The sequence below is a fragment of the Pelodiscus sinensis genome, chromosome 18 (assembly GCF_052426305.1).
Source record: "Pelodiscus sinensis isolate ZL-2025 chromosome 18, ASM5242630v1, whole genome shotgun sequence".
Classification (NCBI taxonomy): Eukaryota; Metazoa; Chordata; order Testudines; family Trionychidae; genus Pelodiscus; species Pelodiscus sinensis.
The window spans coordinates 15,200,058-15,214,055 of record NC_143069.1 but is presented as its reverse complement, the minus strand read 5'-3'; the positions used below and the strand labels follow the sequence as shown (position 1 = coordinate 15,214,055).

General features: G+C 59.7%; 2 protein-coding genes across 2 annotated transcripts in view; one reads left to right on the top strand and one right to left on the bottom strand.

The window, feature by feature from the left end:
• LOC142823356 (uncharacterized) overlaps nucleotides 1-13,541 on the bottom strand; it is a 192,327-nt gene extending 178,786 nt beyond the window's left edge. Inside the window, exons 1-3 of the mRNA XM_089770408.1 lie at nucleotides 13,098-13,541; nucleotides 2,233-2,336; nucleotides 1,795-1,917 (exon numbers count right to left, since the gene is read on the bottom strand). Coding sequence (XP_089626534.1) covers nucleotides 1,795-1,917; nucleotides 2,233-2,336; nucleotides 13,098-13,212 — 342 coding nt within the window. The 5' untranslated portion in view covers nucleotides 13,213-13,541. The remainder of the gene's footprint in view (nucleotides 1-1,794; nucleotides 1,918-2,232; nucleotides 2,337-13,097) is intronic.
• LOC149523251 (uncharacterized) lies at nucleotides 5,175-6,641 on the top strand. Its single transcript, XM_089770018.1, has 2 exons — nucleotides 5,175-5,551; nucleotides 6,029-6,641. Exons 1-2 carry the CDS (start codon nucleotides 5,176-5,178, stop codon nucleotides 6,445-6,447), a joined length of 795 nt encoding a protein of 264 aa, XP_089626144.1. The 5' UTR covers nucleotide 5,175; the 3' UTR covers nucleotides 6,448-6,641.
• Nucleotides 13,542-13,998: the final 457 nt, after the last annotated feature.

Here is a 13,998-nt window from a genome sequence, read left to right as displayed (position 1 = left end):
CCCATGCAAACGGCCGCCGAGGCGGTTCTGAGCTCGGGGGACGGACAGAGACACCTCCCGGGGCGGGGCGGGGCCGGCCTTGCGAGGAGACAACCCTGAGCAATGGCCCCGACTGAAGGGTCACTCCGGGGGTGGAACAAGGGGATCCACTGACGGCCACTCCCCAGTCTGGGGCCCAGTCCCTCAAGAGCCCCCCTGAAGGGCCCAGGGTCGCCCCTCCCCGGGGAAAGGAGAACGCGGCCCATTCCCGGCCCATTCCCGGCCCTGCCTCTGCCTCCCGGGGACACTCCCAGCCCCGCGCCCTGCAGCCCCAGACCCCCGGCTCCGAGGTCACTTACGTCAAACCCCGGGAGGGTGGTGGCGACTCCCAGCAGGGCCGTGGTGCTGCCAAGGGCCCTGGCTCGCTCCTGGGGCAGGCGGGACTCCAGCCACGGGCTCAGGTGCTGGGGGGGAAAGAGGCAGGTCAGGACCCGTAGGGAGGTGCCGGTTCTGGGCAGAGCCTGGGGCTCCTCTCGGACTGTGCCCCCCCCAGCCACTGACACTGCTCCTCTCTCGGCCCCCCCCGAGGAAGCAGGGACAATGGCCCCGTCCCCCGCACGGGGCTCACCTCCATTATGAGCTGCAGCCGGGCGGTGTCTGGGGACTCGGCGAGGAGGCTCGCCAGTAGGGCCTGGAGGTCGTAGGGAAGGGCCCGGATGAACTGCTGCAAGACAAGGGGGAGCCCTGGGTCAGAGGGGGGTTGGGGGATCCAGGCCACCCGCTGGCTCCGGGGTGCAGCCTTGAGCAGGGTCTGAGCCGCCTCGCAGAGCAGGGAGGAGCCCAGGCTGGGCATGGAAGGGACGGGCCCCCCGGGAGAGCAACGGGAACCCTGGAGGGAAGGATCCAAACCTGCAGCTTCTTCCCGCCCTCTGCCCCCCCCCCTCCTCTCTGGAGCTCCAGCCCAGCCCGGGAGCAGGGCCCGGAGGGACGTACCTGAGTGTGGATGGGCTCCTGCTGCCAGTCCCCAGACACTGTCTGTCCCACGGCCGCCGTCAGCAGGGGGCTCAGGAGCTGGGCCCGCAGGGGAGGCTGCAAGGTGCTGGCAGGAGAGAGGGGCAGAGATTGTTAATTGAGCAGCAGGAGACAGAGACTTTCCCACTCCCTGGCCAGGGGATCTGCTCTGGGGGGAGTCGGCGGGGGGGGGGGTCGGTACCTGAGGCTGCAGGCGGCGTTGAGGCAGTCGGCCAAGACCAGCGGGGGGGCGAGTCCTCCATGATCTCCTGGGAGACCCAAGGAGACAAAGGGGCGTGTGAGGCTGGGGCCCCCAAGAGACGCTCACGCGGCCAGCGCCCCCACCCAGCAGGATCCAACCCCACTGCCTCCCGCTGCCCTGTAGCCCCCCTGCCCGGCACAGGGCCCCTCCCAGCACCCCCCTCCCAAACCGGGACCAGCTCAATCCTTGTCCCCAGGCCGTCTCCTGCCCCTCACTGCCCTGGTGACCAGCCTCTGAACCTCCTCATCCCTGCTCTCCAGGCGCATCCCCAGCAGCCCGCTCGGCTCCCTTCCAGCCCCCCATGGCCCGGGGAGACCCCTCCCTGTCCCGAATCCCCCTTCCTGTCCGGCACCCCAGACCTGCCCCATTTCTGTGTCCCTCCCTCCTCCAGCATCCCCACCCACCCTCCCCATGTCCACCTCCAGCCCTTCTGGCTCCACCCATCCCGTTTCCAGCACCCCCACCCGCCGCCATGGCCCAGGCAGACCCCTGTCCACCCCACGTATCCCCTCCCCTCCTCCCGGCCGCCGCGACTCCCTCACCACGAGCCTGGCCACCATGGTGTCCTTGCAGCAGCGCGGCGCCAGGGTGTCCTCGCCCCTTTGGAGGGCGGCGAGGCAGGCGGGGGTGACGGCCATAAGGAACCGCTGCAGGGCGGCTGGGCTCTGCACCCCAGAGAGAGTCTGTGAGCCTGGGGCCTGCCTGCCCCCCACTGACAGCTGCAGGGCTCAGGTCTCCCAGGAGTGGAGGTGGGAGCTGCCGGTTGTCCAAGCACCCACACTCCCCCCCCAACTGCTGCCTCAGGCTTGTGGGGGCCCAGCTGGTGCATGACAAGAGCCCCCAGCTTGGGGGGCCCAGGCCATGCAGGAGAAGGGGCCCCAGGGGGATCCCCAGGGACAAGCCCCTCCCGGAGGGGGGGGGAACGTGCTGGGAAGGGGCCGGACAATCTCGGGTCCCCCCCGTGTGGAGAAGGTTCCTACCGTGTCCCGGGTGTGGAGCTGCTCTTCGATGTCGTAGATGGCCCCTTCCTCCACCCGGGAGTCCATCCGCTCCTGGCAGAGCTCCGCCGAGGCGCAGGGGGGCTCTGTGCGGGAGGGAAGGGACCAGGGTGACTCCAGCGGCCAGCAGGGGTCACGTGCCCCCATGTCAGGGACCCAGGGCAGGTTGGGCCCCACACGCCCCTCGCAGGGACCCATCCCCCTTCCACCCTCACATCTGCCAACGCCCTCAGCAGAGCCCCCACCAGGAACAAGAGAGCCAAGCAGCCCCCGCCTCCATCCATTGCCCTGGCTGCAGGGCAGACACTGGGGCTGCCCCCCCCCCCGGGTACTGGGTGAGCCCCTGGGCCCAGCGTGTTCACAGCCCCTCACCTGGGTCTGAGCGGCTGCGGGAGGTGGCCCGGCTGCAGCTGGAGGCCCAGGCGCTGCTGCTGACTGAGCTGGACCCACAGCTGCAGGGGCTGGTGCGGGGAGCGACGGGCTGGGGGCTCCCGGAGACTGGCAGGTCCCCGGGGGCCGGGCAGGGCGATGCCCCCTGGTGGTAATGGGGGCTGGGCTCCTGGGGCAGGTGTTTCTCTCCACAGAGGAGGTCCAGGAGCCACCCTACCTGGCTCCCCCGCTGGGCTGGGTCCCGCCTGCCCAGCCGCCTCTGGAGCCAGGTCCGGGGGGGCCTGGCCGGTGGGCGAGTCGCCCCGAGCTGGTGGGATTCAGCTTCCCCGCCCGCGGGGACGGAGGAGCTGCTCCCCACCGGCCCTGGGGCCATCTTCAAGGCTTTCCTGAACCACAGCCTGATGCGTTTGGCCATGCTGCAAATGAGGGGAGCAAAGGGGAGCTTGGGGCGCAGCCTGAAGAGCGAAATCCAGGGGTTCCAGCTCCCCAGAGCGACTGCCCCCAGCCCCCAAATGGCCCCTTGCTTATTGGCTCGGTCTTGCACAGGCACTGCAAGGACCTGAGTCTCCTGCCCATCAACAGCCCCTGCTCGGCCAATCAGGGGATAGTCTAAGGTGTGGAGGGTGGAGCGTTCTCCCCAAAGACACCGGCATAGACCTGTTACAGCCCCACCTCCCCAGTCCCCACAATGGGGGCTGCATCCCCCACCCCACGGCTCCTGCAAACCACCCCCCGTCCTTCAGCTAGTCTGTTGGGTCACAAGCTGGGGGAGGCAGCAAGGGGAGGTCACAGGAGAGGCAAGAACAGAGCAGAAATGTGGGGGGATGGAGGAAAAGGGAAACCAACCAGGAGAAAGCCCCAGTGGCGCTAAGGACGCAGCCCAGGTGAGGAATCACCTTCTGGCCCTTGACCGAGGGCTGGGCCTGCCTGGAACCCAGCCGGCCCCGGGCGGGATCCAACCCCTGGGGGCTCTTACCTTCGTCACAAAGGTGTCGGGATGTGGAACTCACAGAACGCGAAGGAACCGTGAGGAGGAGACGCACCAGAGCTAAAGCAACCGGGGGTCTCCAAAGTCCCCTGGGCCCGCCCCCCCCTTTATCAGCCTGAGATGTGGGTCCCTCTGTGAGGTCACCACCTCCCCACCTGCCCTTTGCCTTGAAGGGTTTGCATGTGTTCATTTTAAACAGAACGTGCTTTGGAAAGTAGCTGTGCAGAAAGACGCATGCTGTGGCTCCACCCTAGCAACAGCCTGGAAAAGGCCAGGGGGAGGGGGGTGAACTCAACATGTGGGGTGGAGAAGCACAAGCATGTGACAAACAAAGCCATATACGGAAAGGTTGAATCGGATTGGTTTAGAAGTTTGTGTTATGTAACCTGTAACCATGTGCTATAGAACAGCAAGGGGAGGGGCTCTGGCTGATTTTAGTGCCAGGGGCTTTCCCTTTGTGCACATTGAATAAAGTATTGAATTGAATTGAAGACCCTTGATTCTGCCCAGCTCCTGACTCTCTGGGAACCACAAAATCCCAACAGCCTTATGTGCTGAGGGCTGCCCAAAGCCCCTGTGAGGTCACTGCCCCCCCACCTCACCCTGCCAGGCAAATGTCCTGCCTCTGGCCATTGGGAAGTTGGAGCCATTCCTAGGGGTCCCTCCCCCTCCCTCACTGGGCACCCTGCAGCCAGCGGCTCCAGTAGCCCCATAGGCTGCTCCCTGCCCTACACTGCAGGCTTCTTGCACGAGAACTGTTTCACGCCGGAGTTCTTGCGCCAAAGGTCTCGTGCAAGAGCGCCTCCACCCTGCCATGGGCTTTTGCACAAGAGCGTCCATGGCAGTGTGAACGCTCTCTTGCACAAGAAAGCTCTGCTGGCCATTTTAGCCAGAAAAGTGTCTTGCTGAAGAAGCCCCTGGTGCCCGTCCACGCTGCCTTCTTGCACAACAGCTCTTGCACAAAGGGGGCTTAGTCATCGTGGGGAGAGGAATAACTCTTGTGCAAGAAGCCCTGTTCTCTGATGCTTTACTGCAAATTTACTTGCGCAAGAACACACATAGAGTGTAGACGCGCCACAAGCTGCTGCTCAGGAACACTTGTTCTTGTGCAAAATGCCTGCCGTGCAGACGTGGCCTTGGTGTCACCCAGCACTGGACTTCCTGGCCCAGGAGCAAGAGTTAGAGCCTCCCACCCGCCCCGCTGCCTCTCACGGGTTCCTGTCCGGTCCCGGCCCTGGATTTTGCCCTAGCGCATCCCAGCGAGGCCTCTGGGCCTGCACTAGACCCATCGACACGCGGAGAATCCACCACTGCCCTGGAGCGCCTTAAAGGGCCAAACCAGGAAAACTCCTCTCCCCTCCCCAGCCCTGGGGCCCTTACAGGGGTAGACTTGCCACTGGGCACGTGCGAGAGCCAGGCCTGCCAGCAGCTGCAGACCCTCAGCCAGTGGCCACACAATGGCAGCCTGGAGCAGCCAGCTCTCCCCTGCCCAGGAGCCAGCCAGGGGCCTTAGACAGCGCGCACCCTGCTGGACTAGTGTGGAGGTCATGGACCTCATTGAGGTTTGGGGGCAGCCCCCCAACCTCCATGGTCTCCGCTCTAGGCGGAGGAACGCGGCCGTCTACAGGCGCATAGCGGCCGCCATGGCCAGGAAAGGCCACAGGCGCACCCCGGAGCAGGTGCACGTGAAGGTCAAACAGCTGCGGCAGGTGTACGCCAGGGCCACCAGGGGCGGCGCCGCAGGGGCTGCCACCTGCCCCTACTTCCCCGCCCTCGACCGACTCCTGGGGGGCGGGGCGGTCTGTGCCAGCCTGGGAGACAGCGACCTGGGGCCAGAGGGCCCCGACCTGGGCACAGCAGAGGGGCCACCACCAGCTGTCCCGGCACTGGAGTCGGCAGGGTCGTCCAGGGAGGCCATACCAGGTAAGTGCCAGCACTGTCCCCTGCCCGGGGGGGGAGGCGGGAGGGAGACCAGGGACCGTGCGCGTGGGCCATGCCTCCCACAGATCACGCAGCCACCTGTGCACATGCGAGCACATGCCCTGCCACCCAGGGGCCGTGGCCCAATAGGCACATGCGTGTGTGAAGAGACCTGACACGTTCCCGACCCCGGGGCGGGACCCTGCAGGATGCTCTCCCTTCACAGGCCCCTTCTACACAGAGTCAGGGGACATCTCCCCCCCCCCGCCCCAGCCACACTATACACGGCACAGGGGCATGGGTGCAGTCTTGGGGCAGCTCCCAATCCCGGGGAGAGCCAGACATCCTGACCATGGCCTCTGTGCAAGCACATCGGTTCTGACAGTGCAGGGCACGGGTGCCCTCCCGTCGCAGGGGCGGGCTGGGCATCGTCCACTGCGTCCCCAGGGAGAACTGACCACTTCTCTTCTTTCTCTACAGCTGCACCAGCTGCTTGTGCAGGGCGCTCCCACACCTGGCAGGAGTACTGGGACCAGCACCTGGGGGTCCTGAGAGCCCTGCACCACACCATTGAGGCCTGGACGCGGGAAGACCTGCAGCTCCGCCGGGAGCAGCTGGCTGAGGACCGAGCCATAAACGCTAACCTGCAGGCCCTGCTGCAGAGCATGCTGCTCCGCGCCGGTCCTGCACCTGCTGCCCCCCCCCGCTACGGTTCCTCCTCCCACTCCTGCCCCCCTCCCACCTCTTCCTCCTCAACCTCCACACCCTCATCCTCAATGTCCACCCCCCCACCTCAACCTCTGCACCCTCCTCCCCATCTCCCCGGGGACGCCGAGGCCTCCTCCCCCGCCATGCTGGGAGGCGGTTGGCCCGGCGAGACCCCCACCCCTGAGCCCTGAGCTTCTCCTTCCCCTTCTTCCCCCTTCCAGCTCCCTCCTCCCAGTTTTCCCCCTCCCCTCTCCCACCCTCTTCCTGCCCTCTCCCGCCTCCGTCTCCCCAGAGTTTCATTTCCCCTCCCCAGTTGTGTTAAATAAAGGGAGTTGTTATTTTTGAAAATACGTGTCTTTTATTTGACATCAGGAAGGGGGGGCTAGGGAAGGGTAAGTGGAAGGATGAGAGGGAGGAGTGGGGCACAAGCCCCCGGTGGGGCAGACCGGGGAGACTGTTAGCGCTCCTCAGGGTGGAAGCGCTTCCGCAGGGCCCCCTGGATCCTGACATCCCCTCGATGGTCCTCCCGGATGGCAGCCTGCAGACAGTGCAGCCAGGCTGCCAGCAACGTGTCCACGAGACGCAGCAGAGTCCCCGGGGGCAGGTCTGGTTCCATGTTGCAGCGTGCCGTGGTGTCCCGAGTGAGGGCAAGCAGAGCACTTAGAGAGGTGGACCAGCAAGCGGAGAAACCTGAGAACTGTCTGTCCAGGATGGGAGTCAGGTCCCTTTAATCACAGACCTCGGCTAGCCTGAGGCAACAGCCCCATACACTAAGTCCGACCCTGATGCCCTGCTGGCACTGGTTCCGGCCAGCCTTACCTTCAATTCAGGGTCCACTCAGTGTGGACGTGCTATTTAGAAAAATTCTATTTCGAATTAGTTTTTTTGTCTAGATGTGTTATTTCGAATGAGCATAATTCGAATTAACTAATTCGAAATAAGTGAATTCGAAATAGTGCTGTAGCGTAGACATACCCAGATTTATCTAAACTTTACCCTTCTGACACATTCTGAAGAGTCTTTTTCTTGGAGAGAGACATGTCTTCTGTCTCCCTCAGTATTCTAGAGCAAACCGGCCCAGAGACAAAGGAGGGAAACCCCCAAAATCCCTTTGTCTCAGTTTGAAATCCCTACCTGCATTTCTATTGGCTGAATGCTACCTGGCTAGGTATAGGGACATAGTTAACTCCTTAGTTCCCAGGCTGCTGGTCATCCCTCATGACCATGACAGAAGCCATAAACAGACACTTGTGTGTTAGAACGTATTGGGGTAAGACCCCCCCTGAGACCAGGAGAGAGACCACTCAGATTAAGAGGGACAAATCCCAGCCTATATGCAGAAGGGAAAAATTCAGCCTGTCCAGCCAGAGGCACATGGTATAATATTTACATGAATTATGGGCATTTTGCAGCTGTGTACAGCACCAGAGCAGGTAGGGATCTGACTCATCGCAAACAACCAAGAGCCATTGTTTGTGGGATCCGTCACCTGTGATCACAGAGAGCATGTCTGGAGAATGAAACTGAATGCTAATGGCAAGACAATTCTCTATAAAATTGACTCCAGAGCTGATGTCTCTGGCATTTCAGATGGGACTTAAAATCTACACTTTGCTAGGTCTACACTGCAAAGATAAATCGGAAAAAGAAACACCATTTGCAGTACGCAAATTGTGTATCTTTTTCCGCTTTACTGTTAAAAGAGGCTTTTCCAAAATTTGGCATGTCTACATGGTGCCATATTTTGGAAAAAAAGTCCTCTTTTGACACATCCCTCTTCCGCGTAAAACGAGGTTTACAGGGATGGCAAAAGAGCACGTCTGCTTTTTTGAATTTTTTTCTGAAAAAGCAGACGCTCCTTGGACATGGCATTGATTTCCGGGATACGCCGGTATCCCGGAAAAGTGCTGCAGCCTAGATGTAGCCCTCCAGTCCCTCCCAGAGTAGAAGTCACCTAAAACAGCTGTAACTAGCCCTGGACTTATCTGACCTGCCTGTGCGAGTTCACCACAGAAATAAGTGTTATATCAAAAAATCTTCCAGCAAGTTCTTCTGCCTTTCTCACCAGGCCCATCTTGGCTGCCACACTGCAGCTCAGAAGGTCGCTGGTTGTCTGTGGTTCTTTGATCACATTCACTCTCAATGCAAAGCTCTAGTCTTAGCCTATGGAACTCCTTACTAGGTGATATTGTAAAGACCAAAACTATAACAGGGTTCAAAAAAGAACTAGAGAAATTCATAGAGGACGGGTCTATGAGCTAGGATGGGAAGGGATGTAACACCATGCTCTGAAGTGTCCCTAGACTCTTTTTGCCAGAAGCTGGGAGTGGATAACAGGGGATGGATCACTTGATGATTGCCTGATCTGTTCATTCCCTCTGAAGCACCTGGCATTGACTCCAATGGAAAACAGAATGGATACAGGGCTAGAAGGAGCATTGCTCTGCTCTAGTATGGCCATTCTTATGTTCTTAGGACCCTGGGCTTTTGAAAGGGGATCCAGTACAACTCAACATAAGAGACAATACTGAACTATATAGCGCACAAACGTTCCCACCAGAGAGACCTTGAAGAGACTAGCTGCAGATTTAGGGAAATTCAGAGTCCTTCATTACCTGGTCACCATGGATTATTTTTCCGGGTGTATAGAGACAATGTAATTGAAAGGCACATTGCGGTGTTATCAAGACACTGAAGTGCATTTTTGCTCACTTGGTATTCCAGAGCAACCAGTGACAGACAATGGACCACAGTTCACTGCAGCAGCATTTGTCATTCCGAACAAACTGTTATCCCAAGCTCCCCACATTACCCCAAGCAAATGGAGAGGCTGAAGGAGCTGTATAGGGAGCCAAGAAAACCCGATAGCAGGAAGATCCATTCCTTGCTCTTCTCAGTTACAGAGCCACACCCATAGCAGCTGCTGAAAACAGTCCAGCACAGCTCCTGATGGGAAGACAATTCAGAATCCTAGAATCCTAGGGCTGGACAAGACCTCAGGAGTCATCGAGTCTAACCCCCTGCCCAGAGCAGGACCGACCCAACTAAATCAACCAGTCCAACTTTGGAAAAGAATTGCTCTCCAAAGGAAAGGGACCAGACACAAAGATGCCAAATAAGATAAAAAAGTTAAACCTCCAGAGCCACATGCGGCTTTTCAGAAGTTAATATGAGGCTCCTTGCATAGGTACCAAATCCAGGGCTGGAGCTACAGGTGCCAACTTTCCACTGAGCCGGAGGGTGCTCGCTGTTCAACCCCAGCTCTGCCCTAGGCCCTTTCCCCCCAGGATCCTGCCACTTCCGACTGAGCCTGTCACACCCACGCTTCTCCCCTCCAGTGTCTCCCACTGAGCGAGAGCGGATCCCAGTGGGCAGGAGGAAAAGGAGAAGGAGGCGCTGACCGGTGGGGCTGCCAGTGGGCGGGATGTGGTGAGAGCTGTTTGGGGAGCTGATCAGGGCTGGTGACATAGAACTGTAGCTCTTTGGCAATGGGCGCTGGTACATTCTGGCTCCTTCTCAGGTTTAGGCTGGACACCCCTGGGCTACACTGACATACTGTAATGGCACTAGGGGCGGGGTATTGCAAAATGGGACCTACCCCACCCTAAGTTATCTTGGGGGGACAGGAAGCAGCCCACCCCTCACTATCCGCTACACAGAGAAGCAGGCTGGGGAAGCGGAGTTGACACTAGTAACTCCAGGAGATTTCTTGCCCCAATTTACCTAGAGAGGCTACACCAGCAGGGCCTTGCCTACGGGGCCCCGAGAACACTCTGGGATTGGGCTACTGCCCTGTTACCAGCTATCCTCCCTCTTGAGGGACCTCACAGCTGCTCCTGCATCCCGAAGGCCGAACCTGAACACTGTAGACTATGGCAAAGGGGCTTCCAGATCACCTTGTCCCCTCACCACACATCACCCCCTCCCCAGCTGCTGTCCACATGTCGGCGTCTGTGAGCTGCAGCGCTCCTGCCTGGCTACTGGACAGCTTTCCAATCAGTAACATGGGCGGGGCTATCTGGGGTTGTGCTTTTATCCACATCTGACATGTAAAGAAGAGCACACACAAAAAGCCAACACAAACACAACAGATTTCTCTCTGCCTGGAACAACCTGGCAAGGGGTGAGAATTTGTTAGCAAGTTTAAGGGTGCACTAAGCAGCTGAAAGATTTTAAAACATGCTAAAGCAATCGTCACACTCTAGCTGATACCTGCATGGGAAACATACTGAATGATTGACTCTGAATGTACATGTTGCAGTGCTTTGTGCTTTGGAGGACAAGATTAAAAGTCAAAATGATCTGGGCTAACGGGAGTAACGGTCTGAAGTAAACAGGATGAAATTCAATTCAACACAGGAATAAATTGCCTAGGGAGCTAGCGTGGTTGAGGAATCTCCCTCACTGAAGACTTTTTAGAGTGGGTTAGAGAAACGCTTGTCAGGAAAGGTTTCGATAATACCTAGTCCTGCCATGTGTGCAGAGAACTGGACGAGATGCTCTCCCAAGGTCCCTTCCAGTCCTGCGTCTCTGCGGTTCTATACAAACCAACACACCTTCAGCAGTCACACTCTCTTCTCTGGGATGCTGAAATTCGGTGCTGTGGTTGCTCACCCCAGAAGGGGGTGTGCTGAGGTGATATTTCATCCACTGGGTTATGGCTTCCCTTGATGCTTTCCCACCTCTGTTGGGAGGGGGCACAGTGGAGAGCTGATCTCAGTAACACTCACTTATCTCCTGTGTCCCTTCCCCTCACTCACCTGCTCTCTCCATACCAATTATCTCAGCAGCCTCCCGCCTCTTTTCTCTTTTTGCACTAGCCTCACATCTCCCCCCCAACAGAGCCTGGTTTGGAAGGTGAATGCCTGGTGATTGCCCACGCTGATGAATGCCTGGTGACTGCCCCAGCCGAGTACTCACCAGTCAGTGGGTGCTCAGCCCCTGTAGCCAAGAGTCAATGGAAAAGGAAAGAAATCGAGAAGAGAAAAACCCTTCCTCCTCTGAGCTCCGGCCTGCTGTGAGGTGGGGCTGCCTTTGTCCAGGCCGTACACGGCTAACACAGGCCCTTCCCCAGGACAGGACCAGGCAAACCTCTGCAGAGCCAGTTGCAGTCATCTGCCTGGCTCAGGGGCTGCTGGACGCCCCCAAGGCCGGGGCAGTCACAGCTCCCTGCACGGCGGGTCTCGAGGCAGCGTGTGGGGGGATGTTTCTGGGACAGCTCAGCCCGCCCTGCTGCCCACTTGCTCCCCCTTGCGGGGTCTCTGCCTGTCTCCTGCTCCCACACAGCACGGCCCTGATCCTCCAGCCCCTGGCAACCCCGTCTCTGCTGTTGGGTTCGCTCCCTCTGCAGGGCCCTGTCCAGCTGGGCCTGTTGCTATATCACAGTGGGACCCTGGCCCCTCACCAACCCTCGGCCCACCCCCACTGACCCTGGCTCCCCCTCCGCGTCGCTGACCTTTACCTCACACCTCTCACTAACCCTCGCTACACACGCCTCACTGATCCTGGCTCACCTCTCCTCACCCCACCTCCTGACTGGCCCGGGCCCTCCTGCCCCACTGCCTCGCCCCCATTCACTGACATATGCCCCCTCACCAACCCTCACCCGCTCTCCTCAGCACCCCATGACCCACGCCCCTCACCAAGCCTGGCCCATCCCCCCACTATTCCTGGCTACATCCGCGGGTCCCACTCTCACTGTGCTGCCTCTTTTCTGCAGCCTTGCGAGAGTCTCTGGGCTCCGCAGACCCTGCCCAGCCCGCGCACCCCGCACAGGGGCCGAGGGAAAGGTTCAGAGCCAGAGACTCCCAGGCCAAGGGGGCTGCGGGCCGCTCGTCAGCCCCGTGGGCTTGGTTCCTAGCTGTGCACAGTTGCTCGTATCTCTGTTAAAACACAGATTGTTTGCTTGCACCAGTTTACAAAGTGCCCAGCTTGCGCTGAATCCGTGACCTGTCCCGTTCCGTATTTACACTCCCCGGTTGTGTCATCTGCAAACGTTCTCAGCGACGAGCTCTGCTTTCAGCCCCAGCGACAGGGCCATCGGGTCTGTGTGGGCCCACAGAGCGGCTGGCCAGCCCTCTGGAAATGCCAGTGGGGGCTGAGAGGGAGCTGCGATTTGGGATGGTAACGTGTCCTTGTCCCCCAGTGATGGCCAGAGCCGGAGAAGGGCTGTGTCTGGGGACAGCACGTGTCATGGCTGGTTGTGAGCACAGCAGGGCAAAAGCTCTCCCTGGCCGTGTGGTGCACAGCACCAAGCACAGCAGGGCGGGTTTGGCTGGCACAGCGCAGGCTGAGCGGGGAGCTGACTGCTCTGTAGGACCCCATCAGGGAACCCCGGGGAGGGAGAGGAACCAGTGAAGCCAAAGGACAGTGTTGGCACAAGAGCTACTGGGGATAAACTAGCCAGGAATCACGTTAGGCTGGAAATGAGAAGGGGGGTCGGGACCAGCCTCCTAACGGGGGAGGGGAGAACAGCCTCACGCGCGTGAAGATGGCGCTTGGTAAGCGTGTGACGGGGATTGTATGACGTGTCCTCCCAGCCCGATGCCCCGTGTTCCCAAAGAAACCAGCCCAGGGTGGCTGGGAAACACCTCCAGGAGTCACTGACAGACATTAAACAAAAGCTAAACTTATTGTGCTGTAAAATCGTACATGCAGCTAGATAAACCCTGGTAAGACCCTCCCCAAACCATCGCCCCCACTCTCCTGGCCCCAGCAGCAATGCACCCAGGAGTCCCGGCTCCCAGGACACAGCTATGCTGTGCCTGATGGGTGGGGATGGAGGAGAGCAGGTTGCCCACGGGGCTACTCAAAGCCAGAGCAAAGGGAAAAGGCCACTCACCCCACAGCCAGGCCAGCAGGATGGGGATCCTTGTGTACCCAGCTCCAGAGCAGGCAGCTGAACTCCTGCCACGGGGGCGTCCAGCTGGGAGCAGGCAGTGCCCAGGAAACCCCATGCCCCACAGCAGAGGTTGCGGGGCAGCGTAGCCAGGCACTAGTGCAGGCGATGGCCCTAGCGAGAGAGGCAGGCTGAGCTCGGTGTGACGGTCACAGGCTGGGAGGTGGGGGAGATGGGGCAGGCACCCAAGGGGGCAGGGTGTGTGACAGGCCTCTCATTGCTGAGACCCCTCCCTCTGCACCCCCTGGCACTGCCCCAATGGGCGTGTGCAATGGAGACCACAGAGGGGAAGTGACCCTCGTGCCCAGCGCTGTGGCCTTATTTATATCACTGGATTGTGAAATCCGTGTTCTGGGAACATGCTGAGCAAACAAACTCCTCTTGGAACAGCTGGCTCTGGGACACATGGGGCAGGAGGGGCAGTTCCTGAAGCAGGTTTGCAGGGACTCAGTAGAAACGACCCACGGAGGGCTGGTGGACTCGGGACAGGCACCCAGGTTTGGCTGAGGGGACGAGGATCAGGTGCCCGGGTTTGGCTGAGGGGGCGAGGACCAGCCGATGCCGTTAAAGCCAGGCTGATGGCCGTGAGGACACCCTGACTCCAGCTGAAGGCTGTGGGTCTATGCCCACCTAAAACTTCGGTCAACCCAGCTATATTGCATCGGTGTGTGTGAAAAATCCAGAGCGCTGGGGACGTGGTGAGGCCGACCTATGTCCTGGTGTAGCCAGCAGAAGGTGAACAGAAACATTCTCCCATTGACCTGGATAGCATCGCTTGGAGGGGGGATTAACTACGGTGACAGCAAAGCCCCTTCCATTGCTGCAGGGTCTGTATTACAACACT